The sequence below is a fragment of the Phyllostomus discolor genome, chromosome 2 (genome assembly GCF_004126475.2).
Source record: "Phyllostomus discolor isolate MPI-MPIP mPhyDis1 chromosome 2, mPhyDis1.pri.v3, whole genome shotgun sequence".
Taxonomy (NCBI): Eukaryota; Metazoa; Chordata; class Mammalia; order Chiroptera; family Phyllostomidae; genus Phyllostomus; species Phyllostomus discolor.
In genome coordinates, this window is record NC_040904.2 from 106058341 (window position 1) to 106081054 (window position 22714).

At 37.5% G+C, this 22714-nt stretch overlaps 1 protein-coding gene across 1 annotated transcript; it reads left to right on the top strand.

The window, feature by feature from the left end:
• The first annotated feature begins 37 nt into the window (after positions 1-37).
• Positions 38-16914, top strand: FBXO45 (F-box protein 45). Its single transcript, XM_028504586.2, has 3 exons — positions 38-634; positions 6979-7335; positions 13731-16914. Exons 1-3 carry the CDS (start codon positions 320-322, stop codon positions 13914-13916), a joined length of 858 nt encoding a protein of 285 aa, XP_028360387.1. The 5' UTR covers positions 38-319; the 3' UTR covers positions 13917-16914.
• Positions 16915-22714: the final 5800 nt, after the last annotated feature.

Consider the following 22714-nt stretch of genomic DNA (forward strand, 5'->3'; position numbering starts at 1 on the left):
CTTGCCCTCAACCCGCATGGCGGAGCCACGGGCGCGCCACGAGGAGGCCGTGCGAGTCGGGCGGTTCCGGCGCCAGGGCTGAAGGAACCGCGGGGGTGGGGCGAGGGACGCCCGTGCGGCGGGTGCGTCTGCCCTCAGTGAGGCGGGGCGCGCGGCGGGCTCCCCCGGGCAGGGGCGGGAGTGACGGAGGGGCCGGACCGGTTGGCTGGAAAAGGGGCGGTGAGCGCTGCTCCGGTCTTTAGGCGAGGCTTGGCCTCCCCAGCAGAGACGGGGGGAAGCGGCGGCAGTGGAGGCGGCCCTCGGGCCGGCTCGTGAGACGATGGCGGCGCCAGCCCCGGGGGCAGGGGCAGCCTCGGGCGGCGCTGGCTGTAGTGGCGGCGGCGGTGCGGGCGCCAGCTCGGGCTCTGGGTCCACGGGGATCGGGGGCCGGCTACCCTGCCGAGTGCTGGAGTTGGTGTTCTCCTACCTGGAGCTGTCCGAGCTGCGGAGCTGCGCCCTGGTCTGCAAGCACTGGTACCGCTGCCTGCACGGCGATGAGAACAGTGAGGTGTGGCGGAGCCTGTGTGCCCGCAGCCTGGCAGAAGAGGCTCTGCGCACGGACATCCTCTGCAACCTGCCCAGCTACAAGGCCAAGGTGAGGGAGTCCAGGGCCATGCCGCTGCCCCCAGTCCAGCTCCTGCGTACCTCTCTCAGTGCTTGTCATCTAAGCTTCTGAGTCAGACTCCTCGCTTCACCATCCCGCCTTTCTAGTGCATCAGTCAATACCTTACCTCACATCTCTCTCCATAAAGGTCTTCTCTTTGAAGTTTGGTTCTTTAACCCACCCCACTTCCGTGATGCACTTTTTTAAGGACCAGATGGTTTCCCATCCCTGGTTTCCATCACTCACTCTACTTTTCACTGTCTTTCCCTTTAAAGACAGATCACCCCCATTGTTGTACCGTGAATATTCTCATTTATCTCCGTGTCTTCCAAATAGCCTTTGTTATATTACATCTTCCTGCTGCCTTAACATTGGCTTTCACCCTCACTTTAACCCAGCCTTTTCCAAGCTCTGATTTATAACCATTTTTTCCTTATTTTAACCTAGGTTCTCCTTAATTCCTTCCACTATGTTTGAGGCTTATAAGTGTGGTCCTAGGCATCCTGCTTACTTTCAGTATACACATGGGCATCGCTTAACCATCATAATACTGCCTTGTCCCACTGTTATTGGCTACTTCCTTGCCAACTTTTTCCTAGTTGCACCTTGATGGTTTTGTTGCCTTTTATTTCTTCTAGATTCCTGTTCATATTCCCACCTTCTTCTTATGGAAATAAAAGTGTCCAGTAACAGATGTAGTAGGGTTAAAAGGATTCTTCAGGCAGCATAAACAAAAGGCCTCTAGCTTGCGTTGGATGGATAACTGCTATTCAGCATAGTAGTTACCAAGGACATATGTAAGAGGATAAAGTCTGACTTAGAATGTGGTAAACAAAAAAAAGCATTAATAACTAAAAAGGGAAAACATCCCTTTTTAACGCTAGACTGCCAATGGATGTCAGAATAAGGAGTAAACATTTTCCATGTGAAATAGATGTAAAATTTCTTCTGTAATAAAGCAGGTTTTAGTTTAATAAGGAAGGAATATTGCTGTTATATATGATCTATCAAGTTGTTTTCTTACTAAGTGAAATAACGTTAATTTACTACACTATTTGTACATGGTATAAGTGTACAGCAGATGCTAGTTGTAAATTATGTAGTAGAGTGCGGATGATTGCAATTTTTGCTAATTTTATCTCAAATGTGTAGGTATCATAAGTTTTATTTTTCAAAAGTTTACTGTTTTTACTTATGTTAAATTATGACATTGGTCTGTAATAGATCTATTCACATGACTCAAGGTTCATAGAATAATATGTAAAACATAATGTGTTCATGTGAGTCAACATTCAAAAAAAAAGCAAAATGTCTTCCTTTTGCCCCTGTCCCCCAGCCACCCAGTTTCCCTTCTTGGAGGCAACCTGTGTTACCTATTTCTTTTTATATCCTCCTTAGATAGTTTAGGTTTCTTTAATACTTTTATACTTTTATATGTCTTTAATACTTTTATATGTCTTTCTACTACATTCACTACAGGTATTCTATACTTGTACTAATAACATGTTCATTCAAATGTTGGAGAATTTTTAAAAAATATCTTGAAGATAAAAAGTAATTCAAAAGATGTCAGTCTGGTTAAGAATCCCTTAGTCTAATAGAAAGGAAAAAATGTATAGAAATAACTAACAAATAGTAGGAATTCCTTCTGTCAGAGATATTTAAAAACATACACTAGAAGTTGAGGAAAAGGAGAGATTTACAAGTTAAGTGGAGGACTGAAGAAGGTTTGAGGTTGAGATTGCATCTGAGCTGAATTTTAAAGCTGGAGAGGATATGAACATTTTACTAATTTGCAACATCCTGAACAAAAGCAGGACCAGGAGAAAGCAAAAGCTTTATACAGCATATACCATATTTTTATTTAAAAAAATGAGTGCTGTCACTGTGCTCAGTTTTGTACATGAAATAGTTAATACAAATGGACACAAACTCTTATGGATGCCTTGCCTTATAGTCTAGTGGGGAAAAATGAATAGTAATCAAATAATCACACAGTTGTAAGATCGCATCTGTGGTCAGTACTATGAAGGAGTGCCTATGGTACTATGAAGAGTACCAGATAAATGGTACTCTCAGTGTTAGTAATGGAGAGTTTGACCTAGGTAGGGAGGTCAGGGAAGGCCTTCTATAAAAAAATAATTATAAACTGAAACTTGAACAATAAGGATATAGGCCAAGCTGTGAGGGAAGAGCCTTCTAGAAGGGAACCTGTGAGTTTTAGGGACAAAACACATCAGTGTGGCTGGAGCATAGAGAGCAAGTGAGGCAGGTTTGAGATAAGGTAGAAGAGGTGGACTGGTGCCAAACTGTAGGGAAGCAATTTTGAACTATAAGCAAAAGGTGGGTTAGGTGTGTGGGGATTGTTGATATGATTAGTTTACATTTTTAAGAGGTTATTTCTAGCTTCAGTATGGAGTATAGGTTGGGGGGGAACCTTAGAAATATGGGTAGATCAGTTAGGAAGTAGGTGGTGGAGCAGATGAGAAATTTAGGAAGTAAAATTTACAATAGATATGATTAGTGGTGAGGAAGAGGTTGGTGCTAAGGATGACTCCTAGGTTATCTGGCTTACATAATATAGGGATCACCTGGGCAAGATTTGGGGGACTAACAATGAGTTTAATCGGGTAGAGTAGAATTGACAGTGTTTTTGAGATATCCAAGAGATTTCAGATAGGCAGCTGTTATAGTTTGGAGATTAGAGAAGAAACTAAATATAAATAGTTTAGTTCAATTGAATTAAAGTAGAAATATGATTATGAAGGTAAGTTGAAACTAGATATGCCATGGAAGTCATTTAAATACAGCCTTCAGTCTATAGTTTGGGCTTTGTTCTACAGTTGGAAACCACAGAAGTTTGAAGAGGGGAGTGAGAAAATAAGAGCTCTACTTTAGAAAAACTTGGCCATAAAATGAATTGGAGAGGGCAGGGTTTAGTGCTTGTACCAGAAGTACTTAAGATAAGTGTATAGGACAAGTACATGAACAAGTATATAGGGGAAGAGTAGGTTGTGGGTGGGAGAACTATTGCAGAGAACAAATCTACATAGGTGGACAGCGAGCTGACCAGCGGAGTGAGAAGAAGAAGAAGAAAGAGTTAGCTTGAATTTCCAGGGAGCCTAGGTAACTGAGAGAAGGATGGGAGCAAGCTTGGAATAGCATAAAACTGGAAGGTACTTGAAGTTGTCAGTCTATTTAAGATTGGTCTTCTTTTTAAGTTCATATCTTCCATGTTATCTAATAGCATCAATTATTCCAGTCATACTTAGTATCTAACTATAATTCTTTAAATTTCAAACTTAGATCCTAAAGTAGGTCTTAAAACTGTTTGTTATAAGTGTATAATCCAGATTGTGCATGAGACTGTGGGACAGGAACTATACATTGTTTTTATTTATTACAGTAATTTGTGTACTTATTTTTCCATATCTGAATTTTTTAGTATTGCATCTCTAAAAGATAAAGACACTTCATAATACCATTACAGCTCTAAAGTATAAAGAAATTAACAATAATTTCTTAATATAAAAAAGTTCAGTATTCAAATTCCCAATTGTCTCATAAATATCAAATGTTCATTTTTAATTTTCACATTATTTAATCAAGATCTGTATAATGTTCCAGTGGCAAATAATTGATATGTCTCTTAAGGCTACCTCAGTCTACAAATTCACTCTCCATCTCCCCACTTCCTACCCCTGCAACTTATTTGTTGAAGAAATCAGTAGCTTCCCTTGGTTTGGATTTTGTAGATTTCATTCCCATGGTGTTACTTAACATGCTCTTCTGTCCTCTGTATTTCCTGTAGAGATTTGATTAATTAGGTTAGATTAAACTTTTTGCACAATATTTTTTACTAGAATCAAGTGGTTGGCGTGTGTACAGAATTGTGTCAAACAATGCAGACTATGGTGGGTAGGAGTTCAACAGAGAGAAGATGGGAAGGTTGGGTGGTCCCAGTTAAGAACAGGTTTGTGAAGGTGGTAGGACTGGAGCTGGCTATAGAGCACAGGTTGAAAACACAAAGCCCGAGGGTGGAATTTGGCCTTGCACTTTGTTTTATCCAGCCCGGCACCTTATTTCTACCCAGAGGCAGCGCCAAGCTCCTTGCCCCTAGTTAAGGAGTAGTTACACTTATACAGTCCTAAAATTATATTCGTCCTTTTGAAGAAGGCAACCGAGAGGCTGATGTGGCCCCTGGTGAAAATAAGTTTGACACCCCTGCTATAAGAGGTTACGTGGGGATAAGAAAGCAGGTATGATACTATGTAGACAAGGAGAATGACACAAAGTTAGAAAGGGAGACAGGAGGAACCAGGTGTGGAGGACTTTGAAAGCCAGCAGGAGAATTTATAATTGATATGGTTGTCAGTATGGAACTATCAGAGGTTATTAAACTGGGATGAGATGTATCAGTAATAAAGGTGCTATTTTAGAGAGACAGGACTGGAAAGAATTCAGTTAGAGGGTTAAGGACTGAGTCTGGAGAGTCTGGGAGGCCAAGGTAGGATGGTCACCAAAAAAGGTTATAGTGAAGGATCAGTCTAGAGTAATAGGAAATTACTCTGTCATAGAATTTTTTCATTTAAAGATTTCATTTTTTTATTTTTTATTTTTAGAGAGGGGAAGGGAAGGAGAAAGAGAGGGAGAGGAACATCCATATGTGAGAAATACATCGATTGGTTGCTTCTCACAAGCCCCCAGCTGGACACCTGACTCACAACCCAGGCATGTGCCCTGACTGGGAATCAAACCAGTGACCTTTCAGTTCTTAGACCAGCACTCAGTCCACTGAGCCACACTAGCCAGGGTGGAAAATGTCATAGAATTTTGAGGAAGAGATTGTCAACAGTGTCAGTGTGATGAAGAGAATAAGGATAGAGAAAAGCAATTGGTATTTACAAGAATTAGGAATAGGCATAGGTAAGTATTAATTAAATGTTTTATAATGAGGTGTTGTCTTGATAGTAATCACTTGAGTTATTTGAGCAATACTTAATAATTTCAGAATGTTTTATTCCCCCTTTAATCCTGTTCTGATCTTTTAGGTGCTTTAAAGCATAAGTAGGAAGAGATAGGAAGAAAATTTAGGAATACTTCAGTTTTACAGCCTCTTTATGAAAACATAGGATATTTGAAACAAGTAGGTTTGTTTGTTTATTTTTTATTAAATCTGCTTTGGAGTACAGCAGTGAAATAGTGAAGTGCTATCATAAATGAACGGTAGATGGGGGGACTGGATACCTGACTTCCCTTTGGGGCTCTTTCTCTATTTAGCTGTTCACTTTTAGTTCTGTGTCCACATCCTTGAGTTGGACTAGGTGACCTTTAAGGTCCTTCTTAATACTGAAATTCTGTGATTCGGGAGTTGATTCCTCAGATTAACTAAAGCAGTTGGTCCAAGACTTTAGCTGCTTTTGGGTAGTTTTAATAAAGTTAGGAGATTATTTTTTTAAGCATATAAGCCAAAAACTTTAATTGGTTAAAATATGAGAAATTGTTATTATTTGTATAGAGTAGCAATTTTTATGCTGTCTTTATTTTGGAAGCTTAAAAAAACTGGTAACTACTGAAGGTCAACTCATCTTTCCTATCAGTGGTAGCTGTTCTTAATGGCTGGTGGTTGAATTTAGATGCTATCTAAGGGATATGTGACTTGGTAAAAATGCGAGTGTTGTCTCAGTGTATGAGTAATACCTAGCAAGGAGGCTGAGGATTTAGATCATTTGTGGTTATTAAAAATTTTCATAAACTTTAGAGCTGCTATGACTAAGTTCTCTATTTTACTTAAAATATTCTTTTTGGTGGCAGGATTGCTAACATGAAACTGGTGAATCTCTTAACTTTTTGTTGTAAAAATATTGAATATAAATTAGAGTAGAGAAAATAGTTTAACAAACTATCGCCAAGTTTTACCAATGATTAATTCATGGGCAATCTAGTTTCGTGTTTACTCTACCCATTTTCCTACTCCAACACAGGATATTTCAAACCAACTCCCAGATATCATTATGCCATCCATAAACATTTCAGTATCATCTCTAAAATATATGTATTCTTGTATATATCTTTTGATATTTTACAAAGTTGATTTGGGGAAATAATACTATGGTTTAGAATTTTGGTCAGTAATGAAGTAGTTGGCAGGTATTTTAAATGTTATATTAGTGTCCCATCCTGAAACTTGAGCCATTTTTTGGAAATATTTCTTTATATTACTTAAAAATATGTAACTTCATTGTTTAAAAACACATAGCCTAAGGTTTGGGTACTTTTTAATATTTAAGAAAAATCAAACTTCTGTTTCTTTGGTCTGTTTTTCATCTTTTCAGGTACGTGCTTTCCAGCATGCCTTTAGCACTAATGACTGCTCCAGGAATGTCTACATTAAGAAGAATGGCTTTACTTTACATCGAAACCCCATTGCTCAGAGCACTGATGGTGCAAGGACCAAGATTGGTTTTAGTGAGGGCCGCCATGCATGGGAAGTGTGGTGGGAGGGCCCTCTGGGCACTGTGGCAGTGATTGGAATTGCCACAAAACGGGCCCCCATGCAGTGCCAAGGTTATGTGGCATTGTTGGGCAGCGATGACCAGAGCTGGGGCTGGAATCTGGTGGACAATAATCTACTACATAATGGAGAAGTCAATGGCAGTTTTCCACAATGCAACAATGCACCAAAATATCAGGTGAGAAACTAGGTATTTTCTTAGGTGTGGGCCTATGTCAAATCATGCCTTAATTTGTTTTAAATTTATAAAATTTTATATAGTAGCTTTGTATGTCTTTTTGGTAATTTTTAATTAAATAATATAACTGGCCTTTCTTAGCTACGCTGAGGGTAATTTTTTAGTGTCTCAATATTTAGAGCACAAAAGCAGCCCTAGATAAAATGTGAATGAATGAGCATAGCTGTGTTCCAGTAAAACCTTATTTATAGGCTGCTGGTCAGATTTGGTCCAGGGGCTGTAGTTTGCCAACTTGAGCTCTAGATTTTCATCTCTTTATCATGGCACATCTAAATCTACTTTTTCTAGGCATCTCACCCCAACAAATGCACCTGTGTGTATGTACACACATACCCTCTGCTATTTATTAATCTGCTTGTGGATTTACAGCCTTTGCAGGTATCAATTATTTCTATAAAACAGACAAGTTTAGGCAAACTTCTGTATTTCTTTAAAAATTGATTTTAGAGAAAGAGGAAGGGAGAGAGAGAGACAGAAACATCAATTTGCTTTTCTACTTATTTTTGCATTTATTGGTTGCCTCCTGTATGCGCCCTGACAGGAGACTGAACCTGCAACCTTGGCATGTTGGGACTACGCTCTAACCAGCCCAACTACCCTGCCAACGCCATTTTTTAATCGTTTTCATGTTAGCTTTATACAACACTTACGTGATTCTAGGGTCAAAATTATAGTTTCTGTTTGTGAAAGTTATATGATTACTGTAGGTCTAAAACATAGTAACCTTATGAGAAAATAGAAATTTTAAGGAATTATAGAGTGCATATTTCAGAAAAACATGACTTGAAAGCTCTAGCCTCAGTAATGACCTCAAGTCATGGATACTAAAGTAGAAGAACTAAAAATATATTCAGTTTCCTGAGGTAGAAAAGTCTGGAAGGATTTTCTTTCATAGAATCCATTCTTTACTGTCTCTTGAGGCTCTCCAAATACCCTAACGCACAGGTGACAAACACAAGGCCCTCGGGTGGAATCTGGCCCCTCACGTTGTTTTATCCAGTGGACACCTTATTTCTACAGCACCTTGTTTCTACCTAGTGGCAGTGCCAAGCTCCTTGCCCCTAGTTGAGGAGTAGTTATAGTACATTTACACAGTCCTAAAATTACGTTCGGCCCTTTGAAGGCAACCTCGAGGCTCATGTGGCCCCTGGTGGAAATAAGTTTGACACCCCCTGCCCTAAGGAGAAGGGTGTCTGGACTTAATAATCATTAATGATAAAGACCAATGGCTTCTAGGCTTGTGGTAATTTTGTAGTGAAAGTCCTTCAGGTCTTCTTCAGAGAACATACTCTGTATGATTTCAATTCTTTTAAACTTACTGAGGTTTGTTTTAGTGTCAGCATATGGTCTATCTTGATGAGTGTTCATCAAGTATTCCAATGTATGTGCTCAAAAAGAACATAAATTCTGTTATTGATTGGATGGAGTATTTTATAAATGACAGGTCAAGTTGGTTGATAGTATGGCATTCAAGTCTTCTATATCCTTACTGATTTTTCTTTCTACCTGTTCTATCATTTATTTTTGTTTAAAGTATTTTTATTGATTATGCTATTTCAGTTATCCCAATATTTCCCCTTTTATCCCCCCTCTACCCTGCACCCTCTAACCCTTCAGTATTCCCCCCACCCTTAGCTCATGTCCATGGGTTGTACATATAAGTTCTTTGAGTTCTCTGTTTCCTATGCCATTTTTTATCTCTCCCCATCTATTTTATGCCTACTAATTATGCTGCTGCTTCCCTATTCTTCTTCCCCCCTATTCCTCCTCTCCCCCTCCCCACTGAAAGCCCTCCATGTGATCTACATTTCTCTGATTCTGTTCCTGTTCTAGTGATTTCCTTAGTTTTTGTTTTCATTGTTTTTCTTTTCTTTTAGGTTCATTTGTTGATAGTTGTGAGTTTGTTGTCATTTTACTGTTCATATTTTTGATCTTCGTTTTCTTAGATAAAAGTCCCTTTAACATTTCATATAATAAGGGCTTGGTGATGATGAATTCCTTGAACTTGACCGTATCTGGGAAACACTTTGCCTGCCCTTCCATTCTAAACGAAAGCTTTGCTGGATAGAACAATCTTGGATGTAGATCCTTGCCTTTCATGACTTCAAATACTTCTTTCCAGCCCCTTCTTGTCTGCAAGGTTTCTTTTGAGAAATTAGCTGATAGTCTAATGGGAACTCCTTTTAGGTAACTGTCTCCTTTTCTCTTGCTGCTTTTAGGATTTTCTCTTTATCTGTAATCTTGGGTAACTTGATGATGTGTCTTGGTGTGTTCCTCTTTGGGTCTAACTTCTTTGGGATTCTCTGGGCTTCCTGGACTCCTAGAAGTCTATTTTTTTCTCCAGATTGGACTCCTTTTTCTTATTTTTTCCTTCATTATTTGTTCAAATAAGTTTTCAATGTCTTGCTGTTGTTCTTCTTCTGGCATCCCTATAATTCAGATATTAGAATGTTTCACGCTGTCCCAGAGGTTCACAAGTCACTCTTCACTTTTTTGAATTCTTGTTTCTTCATTCTGTTCCAGTTGGATGTTTATTTTTCCCCGTTTGTTCCAAATGGTTGCTTTGACTCCTGGTTTCCTTCCAATCACTGTTGGTTCCTGAATATTTTGTTTGGTTTCATTTTGGGTATCTTTCATTTGTTCTTTCATTTCTCGACCAAGCTCAATCAGATTTGTGAGCATTTTGATTACCAGGGCTTTAAATTCTCCATCAGATAGGTTGGCTAGCTCTTCCTCGCTTAGCTCTCTTTCTGGAGTTTTGCCCTGTTCTTTCATTTTGTCTCTATTTCTTTGTCTTGGAGCACCTGTTAAGTTGTAAAGGGGTGGGGCCTTAGGTATTCACCAGGGTAGGGCAACCCTCTTTGCTCCCCTGTGGGGCTGCCTGTGTGGGAGGGGCCAGAGAGGGAACAATACAGCTCCCCTCCTGGGCCCCAGCCCACGGGGAGTTTCTACCACTGAACATGTGTAGTCCACTGTCAACCCTGAGTCTCAGTTTCGCCTTCAGCCAGCCCTGCCCATGCAGTTCGCTGCCTCCCCATGGTTTTTCTGAGCCTGCCTCGCCTTGTGTTCTTACCTGTCTGGTTGTTTTGGTTGACAAGAAATTTTCTTTAATTTCTTGGTTGTCAGAGTTCCATGCAGTTTGATTTTCTGGCACTTCTGGTTGTTTATTGATTTTAGATTGGTTGTTATCCTCCTTTTGGTTGTGTGAGGAAGCAAAGGGTTTCTACCTACGCTTCCATCTTGGCTAGAACTCCCTGTTCTATCATTTATTGAGAGGAGTGTTGAAATTTCCACTGTACTTGCTAATTTATTTATTTTTATTTTTAGTTCTGTCAGTTTTTGCTTCATGTGTTTTGTAGCTCTGTTATTAGGTACATATATATATATATATATCATTGTCATTTCTCTCAATCTGATTAACTCTTTTATAATTATGAAATGACCTTTTTTGACTTTAGTAATAGTCCTCATCTTTAAGTCCATTTTGTCTGGTACTAATATAGCCACTCCAACTTTCTTATGTTTACGAATGCTTACTTTCTTATGCACGGTACCTCCCTCCACCCCCATCATTTTACTTTCAATTTGTCATTCTACTAGATAGTGTATAATTGGGTCTTGCTTTATATCAAACTGGGTCTCAGAGTCTCTGCTTTTTGATTTGAATGTTTAATCCATTAACATTTAACATAATTGTTGGACTGCTTGATACTATCCTAGTCTCTGTGCATTGGAAGCTATGTGTGTTTTTTTTTTTATCTTTATTTTTTCGGATTGGATAATTTCTGTTGCCCTGTCTTCAAGTTCATAGATTGTTTCTTTTTGCCATTTCAACTCTGCTATTAAGCCAGACTAACGAATTTTAATAATTGTGCTCTTCAGCTTTAGAATTTTCACTTTTTTTTACAGTTTCCATTGCTCTATTGAGATTTTCTACCTGTGCATTCATTAATACTAGATTTTTTTTTAGTTCCTTCATATTTTTATAACTGCTTTGCAGTTTGTCTGCCAATCCAACATCAAGGCCTACTTGGAGTCACTTTCTTTTATTGATTGCTTTTTTCTTCCCTGAGTCAAGTTACACTTCACTGTTTCTTTTCATATCTAGTAATTTTTAAATTGAAAACTGGAAATTATAGGTATTATACAGTAGTATTGGAGTGTTTTGTTCCTCTAGGAATGCCTTTGTTTTTCTGAAGAGTCTAGGTTTTCTTGTTTTGGCAGGCAGATAACCCGTCTGTACTCAAACTATAAACTCTGTGTCACATGTGGTGTGCGTCAGCTGATGTCTTTGTACCATATTTGTTTGTTTGTTTGTTTTGTTTCTTTGTTTTTGGCTTGGAGGTGCTACTTTTTTAGGTTCCTTGGAGGTGTCTCTGTCTGTGTAATGTAGTGGTCACACAAGAATTGGGTATAGTTTATTCTCAGATTTTGGGGCTCATGCTCTTTGTGGTTTTGTTACTTCTAGAGTTTCTACTTTAAGTTTCTAGTTACCGTATAATCTCCAAGTTTTGCTCTGACACCTGAAGCTAGTGAGACTTCTGCTAGTTGCTCCCTGTGCTGTGTATATGCTATATGCTCAGTCAAAGGTGATGCAGGAGCAATATGGTCTTTTTTAGTTTCATCTAATATAAAATAGGGATAACATCTAGGATTGATATGAGGATCAAGAAGGATAATGCAAATAAAGCACAAAACAAATACCCAACAGAATATTAACTTTTCATTTCTGTTGTTTATGTTTTGGTGGTGGTGGTAGTAGTGCTGATGATCATTAGGATGTTCTTAGGTCCATAAAATGGGGTGTGGGTTATCTGCAAGTTGGACAAAGGGAGGAAAAAGCAGATGCTTATAGTTATTTGTGGTAGGAAATATAATGAAATAACAACAGCAGGAGTTATCAGAATTGGGAAGTATGAAATTACTATTTTTGGTTGCAAATGTTAGGACTTTCTGCCTCTGGGTATATAGATACAATAACCTTTTATAGATGCAAATTACAAAGATAAAATATCCTCCATTCTTCATGTATTTTTTCAAATGGGAAAATAACTGAATATATTGTGCTTCCAGTTTAGTTTAACAGTTTATGCTGCTTTTTTATAATGAACAGATGTTTCAGAGCAGCAGACCACAAGTGACTATTAGAAAGCCTATTCTGGCCCTGAGTGGCATAGCTCAGTACGATTGAGCATCGTACTGCAAAGCAAATGGTCACTGGTTTGATTCCCAGTCACGACACATGCCTCGGTTGTGGGCTCAGTCCCTCTTTGGGACACATGTGAGAGGCAACCAGTTGATGTTTCTCTCACACATAGATGTTTCTCTCCCTTTCTTTCTCCCTCCATTCACCTCTCTCTGAAAAAAAAATAAAATCTTTTAAAAAATTAATTTTAAAAAAGGCTATTCTGCATCTTTAGAATTTATAGTCAGATTTGGCTATTCATGATTATATAAGTTCCACATTGTATATAGAACTGCTTTAACTTTAAAGGCTTATATAAGTATTTTATTATATATATAGTTTTTATGGTAGTAAAATATATACAATATTTAAAATTTTAACCATTCGTAAGTATATATAATTCACAGGCATTAAATACATTCACAGTGCTGTATAACCATCACCATTATTTATACCCAAAACTTTCTTATCATCTTCAACATAAACTCTGTACTCATTAAAAAATGACTCTGTTTTTTGTCTCTCCTCCTCCCAGGTTCTGGTAACTTCTACTTTCTGTCTCTATAAATGTGAACATTCTAGGTGCCTGATATAAGTGGAATCATACAATATTTGTCTGTGTCTGGCTTATTTCACTTAGCATAATGTTTTCAGGGTGCACCCATGTAGCATATATCAGAAATGCATTTCTTTCTATGGATAGATAATATTCCATTGGGTGTGTGTGTGCATGCCTGCTTGCATGTGTGTGTATGCTATGGTAATTTGAAAAGGTTATTTAGGTAGCTTTTTCTGGGTAAAATATGATACCAAATTATAGATTTTAGTGGTATCCTTCTTAAGAAAAGCCTTGAGGTAAAGAGTAAATAAAATCTGAGGACTGCTCAGGGGGAACATTTAAATTTTCAGTATTTAATGTAGATCCCATGCAAGTCTTAAATTAAAAACTATCAAAACAAGCAGTTATGAAATTGATATATATTCTTTCATCTAGATGTTTCTCAGTAATCAGAGACCTTCTCTTTGGGCTTTTAAAATAATTTTTAGGGTATATATTTTTAATATTTTCAACTTGTTAGTTTGTATAATGTTTCTTTTACCTATGCCCTTTTGGATTTTCTTCTAACCTTCTTTTGATATCTGTTCGCAGATAGGAGAAAGAATTCGCGTCATCTTGGACATGGAAGATAAGACTTTAGCTTTTGAACGTGGATATGAGTTTCTGGGGGTTGCCTTTAGAGGACTTCCAAAGGCCTGCTTGTATCCAGCAGTTTCTGCTGTATATGGCAACACAGAAGTGACTTTGGTTTACCTTGGAAAACCTTTGGATGGATGACAGTGGCTTTCTTAAGATGAAAGACAGAGTGGAGGAGATATCTGCTTGTGGAAAGTAGAACCATGAAGTGACAGTGTCATACATGCATGTCCAAGAAACATCCTGAAAAACACGTGAAATTGTTAACTGGAGAAACAGCTCTACAGCAAAGATTATCTTAGTGTTTCCTCTTTCTACTGGGCCAGAAAAATCCTCAGGGTTGCAGTTGGTTGAGTGGGCAGTTGACATATGCATGTTGCAACAGATTTATCTCTAAGCTAGCAATGTGTTATTTCCAACTTTTAAGGTGAGATCTTAGAGATGCTGTACAAGGGATAAAATAAGGAAGTAGCAAAAATTTTTAAGTAGTGTGTTTTTGAAGAAAGACTGATCCTGTTTTACAACTGCCTGTTTTTTCCCCAGACACTTTTTTCCCAGCCAGCTTGACTATTAGAAAAATACGAAACTGGCTGGGTTTTATTTAATATTTTTAATATATCGAGAAGCATGGTCTGCTTGGACTGCACTTCTCTAACAGTGAGATGTAAAATTGTGCAGCTATTTTAAAAGTTGTATATACAATGTGTGTGTAAAAAACAACAACAAAAAATACAGGACAAAGAGGTTGCTTTGTTCTAGTTAAATTTCTTAAAAACCACTACATGGTATAAAATTAAAATAATACATAGGGACAATTCGGTATAACTACAATGAAGAGGATTTTAAGAGGAGATGTGTTGTATTAGCTCATTTTATATTGTATTTGGTTTACAGTTTCCATAGTTATTATAGTCTATTTTGTCTTTTTGTCAAAATTATTGTAAAAATCCTTTAATATACTGGGTAAAGATTGAAGGAAAGCAAATTTATTTCTAATTATATATAAAATTATAATAGTATCTGGTTTATTTTTTGACTTTCTGAGAAATTGTCTCATAGAAACACAAAATATTGCCAATTGCTCTTATAGACCTCGAATAAAAGCTGCTAGTCGCAGACCTCAGAAAAAGAATTGATTAATGGTCCTTTTATTTTATAATTTTATAATTCTGTAGATATTATACTTTTTTAATTTCACATTGTTTACAACATGCAACAATCTAAGCCTCAAACTCTTCATTGGGGTTATCAAGAAAATGTTTACTCACCCGCCTGGAACAGTGCCAGCCTGAACCCATGTTAAGAATGTTCTTAATCTTACAGATAATTGCCCCCATGGGACTTGAAATAAAACACCTTGTGCTGAAAACTTCAGGTTGGCAGTATTTTGAAGGTTTCACTAGAGGAGAGCTTAACATTAATTCCTATTCTGAATTTTTGACTAATAAATTTTGATTTCACAACTATTTCAAATTAATAATCTAACATGCATTAGTTGAGATTTTCTTTTGTTGGAAGAGAAACAAACATCTTTCTGTATGAAAGCATAAATTATATGATTTCAGATACATATTTGTGATAAGAATTGACTAAGGCAAGTGGAGTCTTTGTACTTTTTAAGGTTATGGTTGTATGCATATTCTGTCTTAAATCTAATAAAGTTAGGGACAGCAAGCAGCTGGCTGGGGTTTTTGGGTTGCTCCTTGCAATTTAAGATTATCGATACTCCTTGAAGCGGGGGATTTCAGTCATGAACAAAGATTTATTTTTGCCATGTGACAGGTTTACAAATATTTGTTGTATATTTTGTATGTTGCTTAAAGATTAAATCAGTTAAAGATTCTTTTCAATATCTATGTCAAACAGAAACCTGGAAACCATATTTAATAGTACAGAGTGAAATTATATGTTACATGTATTAGAGAATATAGCTGTTACAGGAATTGATTTTTGTTGCTGTGGAATGACTCTATTTGGCAAAGTTTAAAGTTTGATTAAAGAAGAGAACTAGTTCAGGATGAAGATTGAGCTAGTTAGAACATTAAAAAGTCTTTTAAGTACTTGTTTGTTTTTCAGGTTGTGATATGGCCGATTCTAAGATCTGTGGCTGAGAATTTTGTTTATAACTTGTGTTTTGTCTTACTCGTAAACATTTATTTTGTAACAGAGTTTTGAAGGTGCTGAATGGAAAACAGAAACACATGATTATTGCATATTGAACTTATAATCAAATAATTGCCTAAATATTTAACAACAAGCTATTCTTATCTCAAAGATTTACTATAAATTCCCTAACATCCCATTTGCAAATTTTATAAAATGCAGGTCCATATTTAGCACAAGCATTGAGGGAATGAAGAGCCTTTGTTTATAACCTGATAAATGAATTTGTTACTGGAGACCAATTGTAGCTATATGGAATATTAAAACAAACTACTATACTACAATGTTCAAGGAAATGAAATATTTTTTTCATTGGTGCTGAGAGAACATTTAGGTAAACGACAGTTGCACTTGAAGATTGAGTATAAATTATTTAAACCAGTAGTTCCCAACCTCAGCTGTACTTTGGAGTCATGTGTGCTTTGAAAAATATCGATAGTTGGGTGCCATGCCCTAACATTTTGATGTTGAGCTGGGATATAATATGACCATAAGAATTTAAAAAACAAAAACTTCCTAGATGATTTTCAGTATGCTTCCAAGGTTGAGTTCAAAATTCACCTTAAGTTTTCTCATCTGCAAAAAAAAAAAAAAGTATCCTTGCTCCTTCCCCTCACTACCTCACAAGAATATTGAGGATAGAGAAAATAATGCAAAAGGGCTTGTGTGATGGATAAAAAGTGCTATTGAAAGCCAGAGTATTTGTTGTATTTCAACTGAAACTATGTGCAGGAAAAATGTGTAACTGAATTTACTTTGTTGACTTGAGAAACCAGGAGCTTTCTCTACTTCTTAACTTTAGTGAAGCATGCTGATGTGTAAGCAGACATTACTATTATTCTCATTCATACTATGATATTCTGTCATACTTGAGATAGACCATTTTAAATTATCTAGTTTTACAAAGGAAAGAAGAAATATTAAGGCTTAAAGTCTGTAATGGCCAGTGGCTCATTATTCATTAAAACATTTCATACAAAGAAATTTGTGGTTAATATATATCATTTCACAGTTGCCATATTTTTCATCATCTGAGTTTTGAATGTTCAGTCATTTATTTCATTTTCATTTATATTCATGTATGTTTAATTTTAGACTTGAGAAAGCACCTAAAACTAAGTTTTGCCCAATTGAATACTTAAACATCATGGCTCCATGACTAGGCATTCTCTGCATTTTAGATATGATTTCACCTGGGAAAGAGTTTGGAAAATAATAGAACCCTAAACCACATAGTAGCTATTAGAATTTTAAGTCCCCAAACTGCCATTTATATATTAATATATTTTATCATTTTTAAGAATGAACAGTTTGAAGAGATAGAAACTTACAGAATTTTAAAGATTAACATTGAGAAGAGTACTCTCCAGAAATCAAGGCCACCACAGCCAAGACCACTTGGAAGCTTTGAAGGAACAGTCCATACCCAACCTAAGTCCTATCCTCTCAAAGCATTCGTTAATTCCTATAGCTGAATGTAATCTCTCACTCCCTGCAATTCCCCTAGTTTTATATTTTATCTACACTTAACCCATGCTATAGTACTTTATACTTCATGTAAGTTTATTTATATTTATTGGTTATTTGTTGGTGTCTTATCTCCCCTGAACATCTTAGGACAGGATCTCTGATGGACTCATCTTTATGTCCACATCATCTTAGCCCAGTAGGCAGGTGCTCAAATATTTGCCGAAGGAACAGATAAAGAAAAGACAGAAGCGCCTCAGAAGTTACAGACTACAGTAACAAAGGATAGATGAGGAAGAAATTCTTTCCGTATTCTGTCCAGGTGAAGCACAAAGGAAAGGGATGCAGATTTGAGGCTAATAAGGAAGAAATAATGACTGTGAATGCATTTTAGCTGTTTTCCTTTATTAAATATTGGTGAACTCTGATTTTTAGTTTTTGGTGTAGATTTATTTGTTTAGAATTAAAATTAGAATTCTGTATTTTGATTTTTGAAATTCTGTTACTTTGCTTTAGTTTTAATAATAAAAAGTTAAAAAACATTAAACACCTGTGGTTGCTTACATTTAAAACGGACCTTTTTGTAAATTGGCCACAAAGAAAAATAGGTACCTTATTAACCAAACCTAATGGAATTTACTTACAAATTCCATGGCTTTTAATACTGGAATCTTCATTTTCCATGTTTAGAATGGAACGTGTACAGGGAATAGCACAATAATTCACTGGGACCCAGTCCCCTTATCTCCACCTGCAGCTGACAGTTGTTTGATAATGAAGTGGTTTGCCAAGAGTAATAAGAGACTGCATGGCTGAACCGATGGCCCCTGTGATCCAAAACCATAAGACATAATTAGTTGATCATGTTGCTAAAAGTTGCTTCACATCATGACATGTTAGTTAAAATTTATGCAAAGGGTTTTAGTTTTTCTACAAGAAAAGTAGGTATAAAATTTCCATATTTATCTTTCCATTCAGGGACAGCTTTACCAGTGTGTTGTCCTAATTTTTTGAGGGGTGGAGATCCTCCCCTGAACCATTTGCTTTTTGTTTAATGCATTCATTAAAATATTGAGAACATGTTCTTTACTTCGAAATATAGGTAGTATTAGAAACAGTTCCTCAGGATTTAAGATTTTCATTACTCAACTTGTATGTATTGGATGTCATGAGTAACTCAAGAAATAGGAATCATTTAGGACATTTTTTCTTAGATCCTCCTGTCAATAGTCCTTCATTTCTGTTCCTTTTTAAACAAAACATTTAAGAAAAAAGAGAAGTCAAGCCTTGCCTATTCTATGGTATGATACTTAGTCATATTGCATTTCTGCTCCCTCCTTTCCTCCACAAATAAAATGGTGATGACCTTGATGGTTTTGAGGTTCCATCTCCCTTTAGAAAGGCTTTCTGAAATAATTTATTAAAATGCTAATTTCCAGAGTTAGATTAGAGGCATATTGTAATGGGAATAGGGCCAGCATTTTTATTTTAATATAACTAACTTGTTCACATTTTCCAACCAATATCTAAAAGACCTTTTATTCATCTATGCCCCTTTATTGATCACCTTTGAAGGAAACAATGTTTTAGGTTGGAATGAGAAAAGTCAATGATTTCTCTCCCTGCTTCAACAAGCCAAAGAACAGTACAACTCAAGACCAGACCAGCGAAGAGCATGAATGAAGAGCATGAAAGGCGCATTGGTAATGGAGACTGGCTGCATTTATTTTGGGGGAGCAACCAAATGCATCCACTATCCCAAACACAATCTGTGGGAATAGTGACTTTAAACACCTATGGAGTCACACAGAATGGGTAGTGCCACCCTATACCACTCTAGATTTTAGGTGGCCATGAGCAAGTCATAACTTCTGAAATTGTAAGGATCTCCCTACCCACCCAGCTGCTAGTCACCTACTTAGTAGTTTGGAAAGAATGAGAAAGCTGACAAGATAATTCATAATTCATTAAATATTTTTAGGCACCTACATGTACCAGGCTTTTGCAGGTCCTAGGAATGTAGATGGAGATGAGAAAAAACAAAATGGTCTAAAGTTGTTCATAAGCTAGTGAGAGCAAATGTGGAAATAGACTGCGATGAAGCAGTGGACTAATTGGTTTTTAAAATTAAAAAAAAAGTTTAATCCTTACCTGAGGATTTGTTTATTGATTTGAGAGACAGAGAGAGGAAGAGATTGGCTGTCTCCTGCACATACCCTCACCAGGGATTAAACCCACAACCTAGGTATGTGCCCTGACCTGGAATTGACCCTGCAACCTTTTGGTATACAGGATAACACTCCAACCAACTGAGTCACCCAACCAGGGTGAAAATACTTGCATTATTGGAGTTATGTATGAGGTCCAGTGTGGCACAGAGAGAGGGAGTGTTTAACTTAATCTGGAGTGATATTTAAACTTGAGTCTTAGAAGATGAATAGGAGTTAGTGAGGATAGTCCACCATTCCAGGCAGATGGAATAGTATGTACGATGGTACTGAGGCATAAGTATATCTTGTATGTATGCAGACAGTGCATTCTGGAAGAGTAATGGGAGAGGAGATAGAATAGGAGGATTGGGGCCAGATCATAACTATCATGCTAGGGAGTTTGGGTTTCATCTACTTTTCAAAGGGAAGCCATTCCAAGGTTTTTAGTTGGGGCATGGCATGTTCCATGGCATTTTTCAATGATTACCCCAGCTGCACAAGACAGTAATAGGCAAATGGAGGATGAGTCAGGAGATCTGGGCAGGATATGATGAGGACCTGACCCAAGGTAACCATAAGGATATAGAGGAAGGATGTATTTCATATATATCCAGGAAGATGAATGGACAACATTTGTATGTAGAAGATGAGGCACTTTTTTTGGTGTGGACATTTGGGAGAATAATGGTACTCTTTATTAATACAGGGAATTAAAAGGAGAAACAAATTTGAGTAGGAGGTGATGAGTTCAGTTTTGTAAATGTTGATCTGAGGTAGAAATACTCAAAAGTGTTTGAACTAAGAGATGAAGAAAGGATTTAGCCAACAGGCCACCGAACAGCGAGTGACAGCTACTGATGTGTTATTTCCTTACTTGCTCTACCTTCTCCACTAGACTCAACAACCCAGAGGGCAGGGTGAGTGGAGGCTATGCCTGGCGTATGTTGAAAGGACAACCAACTGCCCGTATGCAAAGTGACTCTATCAACTAAAGGTTGGTGGAGTTTTTGGTCTTTGGATTTTTGTTAGCGCTCATGCCCTATACCTCTGAGTAACAATTCTAGCAGTGCAACTTTTTCAAGTGCCTCTTTCAAAATTTGGGGGGAGCTTAGTAATTTTCTGTCAATTTGGTCTTAAAGCAGAAACACTAGGGTAGTAATTCAGGACTTGCAGGTTCTAAATCTTGGCAGTGTTGCTAGGGTGATGTGATTCCTGAGCAGATTTCTTCCCTTCTGGGGCTGTTTCCTTACCTACTTAGATGAGGAGATTAACCCAGCTCAATGGTTCTCATTTTGGGATGCCCACTAGAATCATTGGGGAGGTTTTTAGTTTTTTAAACAGCTTTATTGAGATATAATTGACATGCAATAAGCTACATATTTAAAGTGTACAATTTGATAAGTTTTGATATACATCTACATTCATCATAATCAAGACAATATATACACAGGGAGCTTTTAGAAGACATGACACCCAGGCAAATTCAATGGGCTAGGGGAATGGACTCGGGCATCAGTACATATCAGTATTTTTTTTAAGTTCCCAGTTAATTCTCCCCTGAATTAGGAGACCATTATTCAGGACTGGCTTTTAAGGACCCTAAGAGTAGAGGCAAAATCTCTATTTTATGACCAGGAGTATGTGTATGTGTGTGTGTGTGTGTGTGTACCAAGAACAAGTCAATGGTTCTAGTTGTCACTAGAACCTGTGACAACTGATAGCTCTCCTATTGGGTGAGTTAAATTTCTGCAGTCATTTAGAAGAGGTAAATGTCCTTATCAGGATTCTTCCAGGGAGCAGTGGATTTGGTATCCTTCCTGAATACAGGGTGGCAATGAAATCTGAGTACTGAGACAAAGCTGAAGAGCTGCATCTGTGGTTTGCAACATTTTAAAATCAGATTTCTTATGTCTTTGTAAAAATGTATTAAAAAACATAATCATTGAAAATTGCTGCAGGAAAGAAAGAAAACCTGATATTATGGGTTGAATTATAACCACACCCTCCCCACTGCCCCGCCACCAATTCACATATTGAAGTCCTAACCCCTAAGTCCCTCAGAATGTGTCCTTATTTAGAAATAGGGTCCTTGCAGATCAATTAGTTGAGGTCATACTGGAGTAGGTTGGGCCTCTAATCCAATTAATGTCCTTTTAGAAAGTGGATATTTGGATACAAGGGGAATGCCACATTAAGGTGAAGGCAGAGATCAGGATAATGTTACAGAAGCCAAGGAATGTCAAAGAGTACCAGCAAACCACTAGAGGCTAGGAAAGGGGCATGGGACAGATCTCTCCCTCACAGCCCTCAGAAAGATCCAACTCTGCCCTCATCCATGAAGCTCAGTTGTTTGAATGTTGCCCTGCAAAGTGAAGGGTCGCTGGTTCAATTCCTGGTTAGGGCATGTGTCTGGGTTGCTGGCCAGGTCCCTGATTGGGGGCGTGCATGAGACAACATCTCAACATCTCTGACACATCAATGTTTCTCTCCCTCTCTTTCTTTCTCCCTCCCTCTCTCTCTCTAAAGATAAATAATTAAAAAAAATAAAAAGTAAATAAATAATATCTTTTAAAGGAAGAAGAAGAAGAAGGATTCAACTCTTTGGTCTCTGACTTCTGGTCTCCAGAACATTGAGATGATACATTTTTGATGTTTAAGCCACCCAGTGTATGGTATTTTGCCATAGCAGCCCTAGGAAATTAATATTCCTAATAAGTTTTCTCTCTACAAATTCTCCTATTTCTATACTGTGTTTAGTTGTTCACTGGAACAAGGGGTAAGGACAGGAACTATTTCAGATTATTATAGATTGGTTGGAAGTTCTTTTGTCAGATTGTATTTGTAATCTAGAGTTTAAAAAGTACATAGTATAGTGGACAAGGGCTTGGATTCTAGATTCAAAACTGCCTGTTCTACCACTTACTAGCTCTGTAAGTTTGGAAAAGTGATTTCTCTGTGCCTCAGTTCCCTTATCTGTAAATTGAGGGGAACAGTGCTACCTACTTTAAAGAATGTTGTAAAGATTAAGTGAAAGGCACATGGAGCTACTTAGAACAGAGCCAGGAACATTCAACACATTATTCTTACTGAACTGTTCTA

Excerpts from the sequence above, each read along its gene's own strand:
- FBXO45 (XM_028504586.2), top strand. The coding sequence starts at position 320 with ATGGCGGCGCCAGCCCCGGGGGCAGGGGCAGCCTCGGGCGGCGCTGGC. Across the intron at positions 635-6,978 it reads TGCCCAGCTACAAGGCCAAG|GTACGTGCTTTCCAGCATGC; the intron begins GTGAGGGAGTCC and ends TCATCTTTTCAG. Across the intron at positions 7,336-13,730 it reads ACAATGCACCAAAATATCAG|ATAGGAGAAAGAATTCGCGT; the intron begins GTGAGAAACTAG and ends ATCTGTTCGCAG.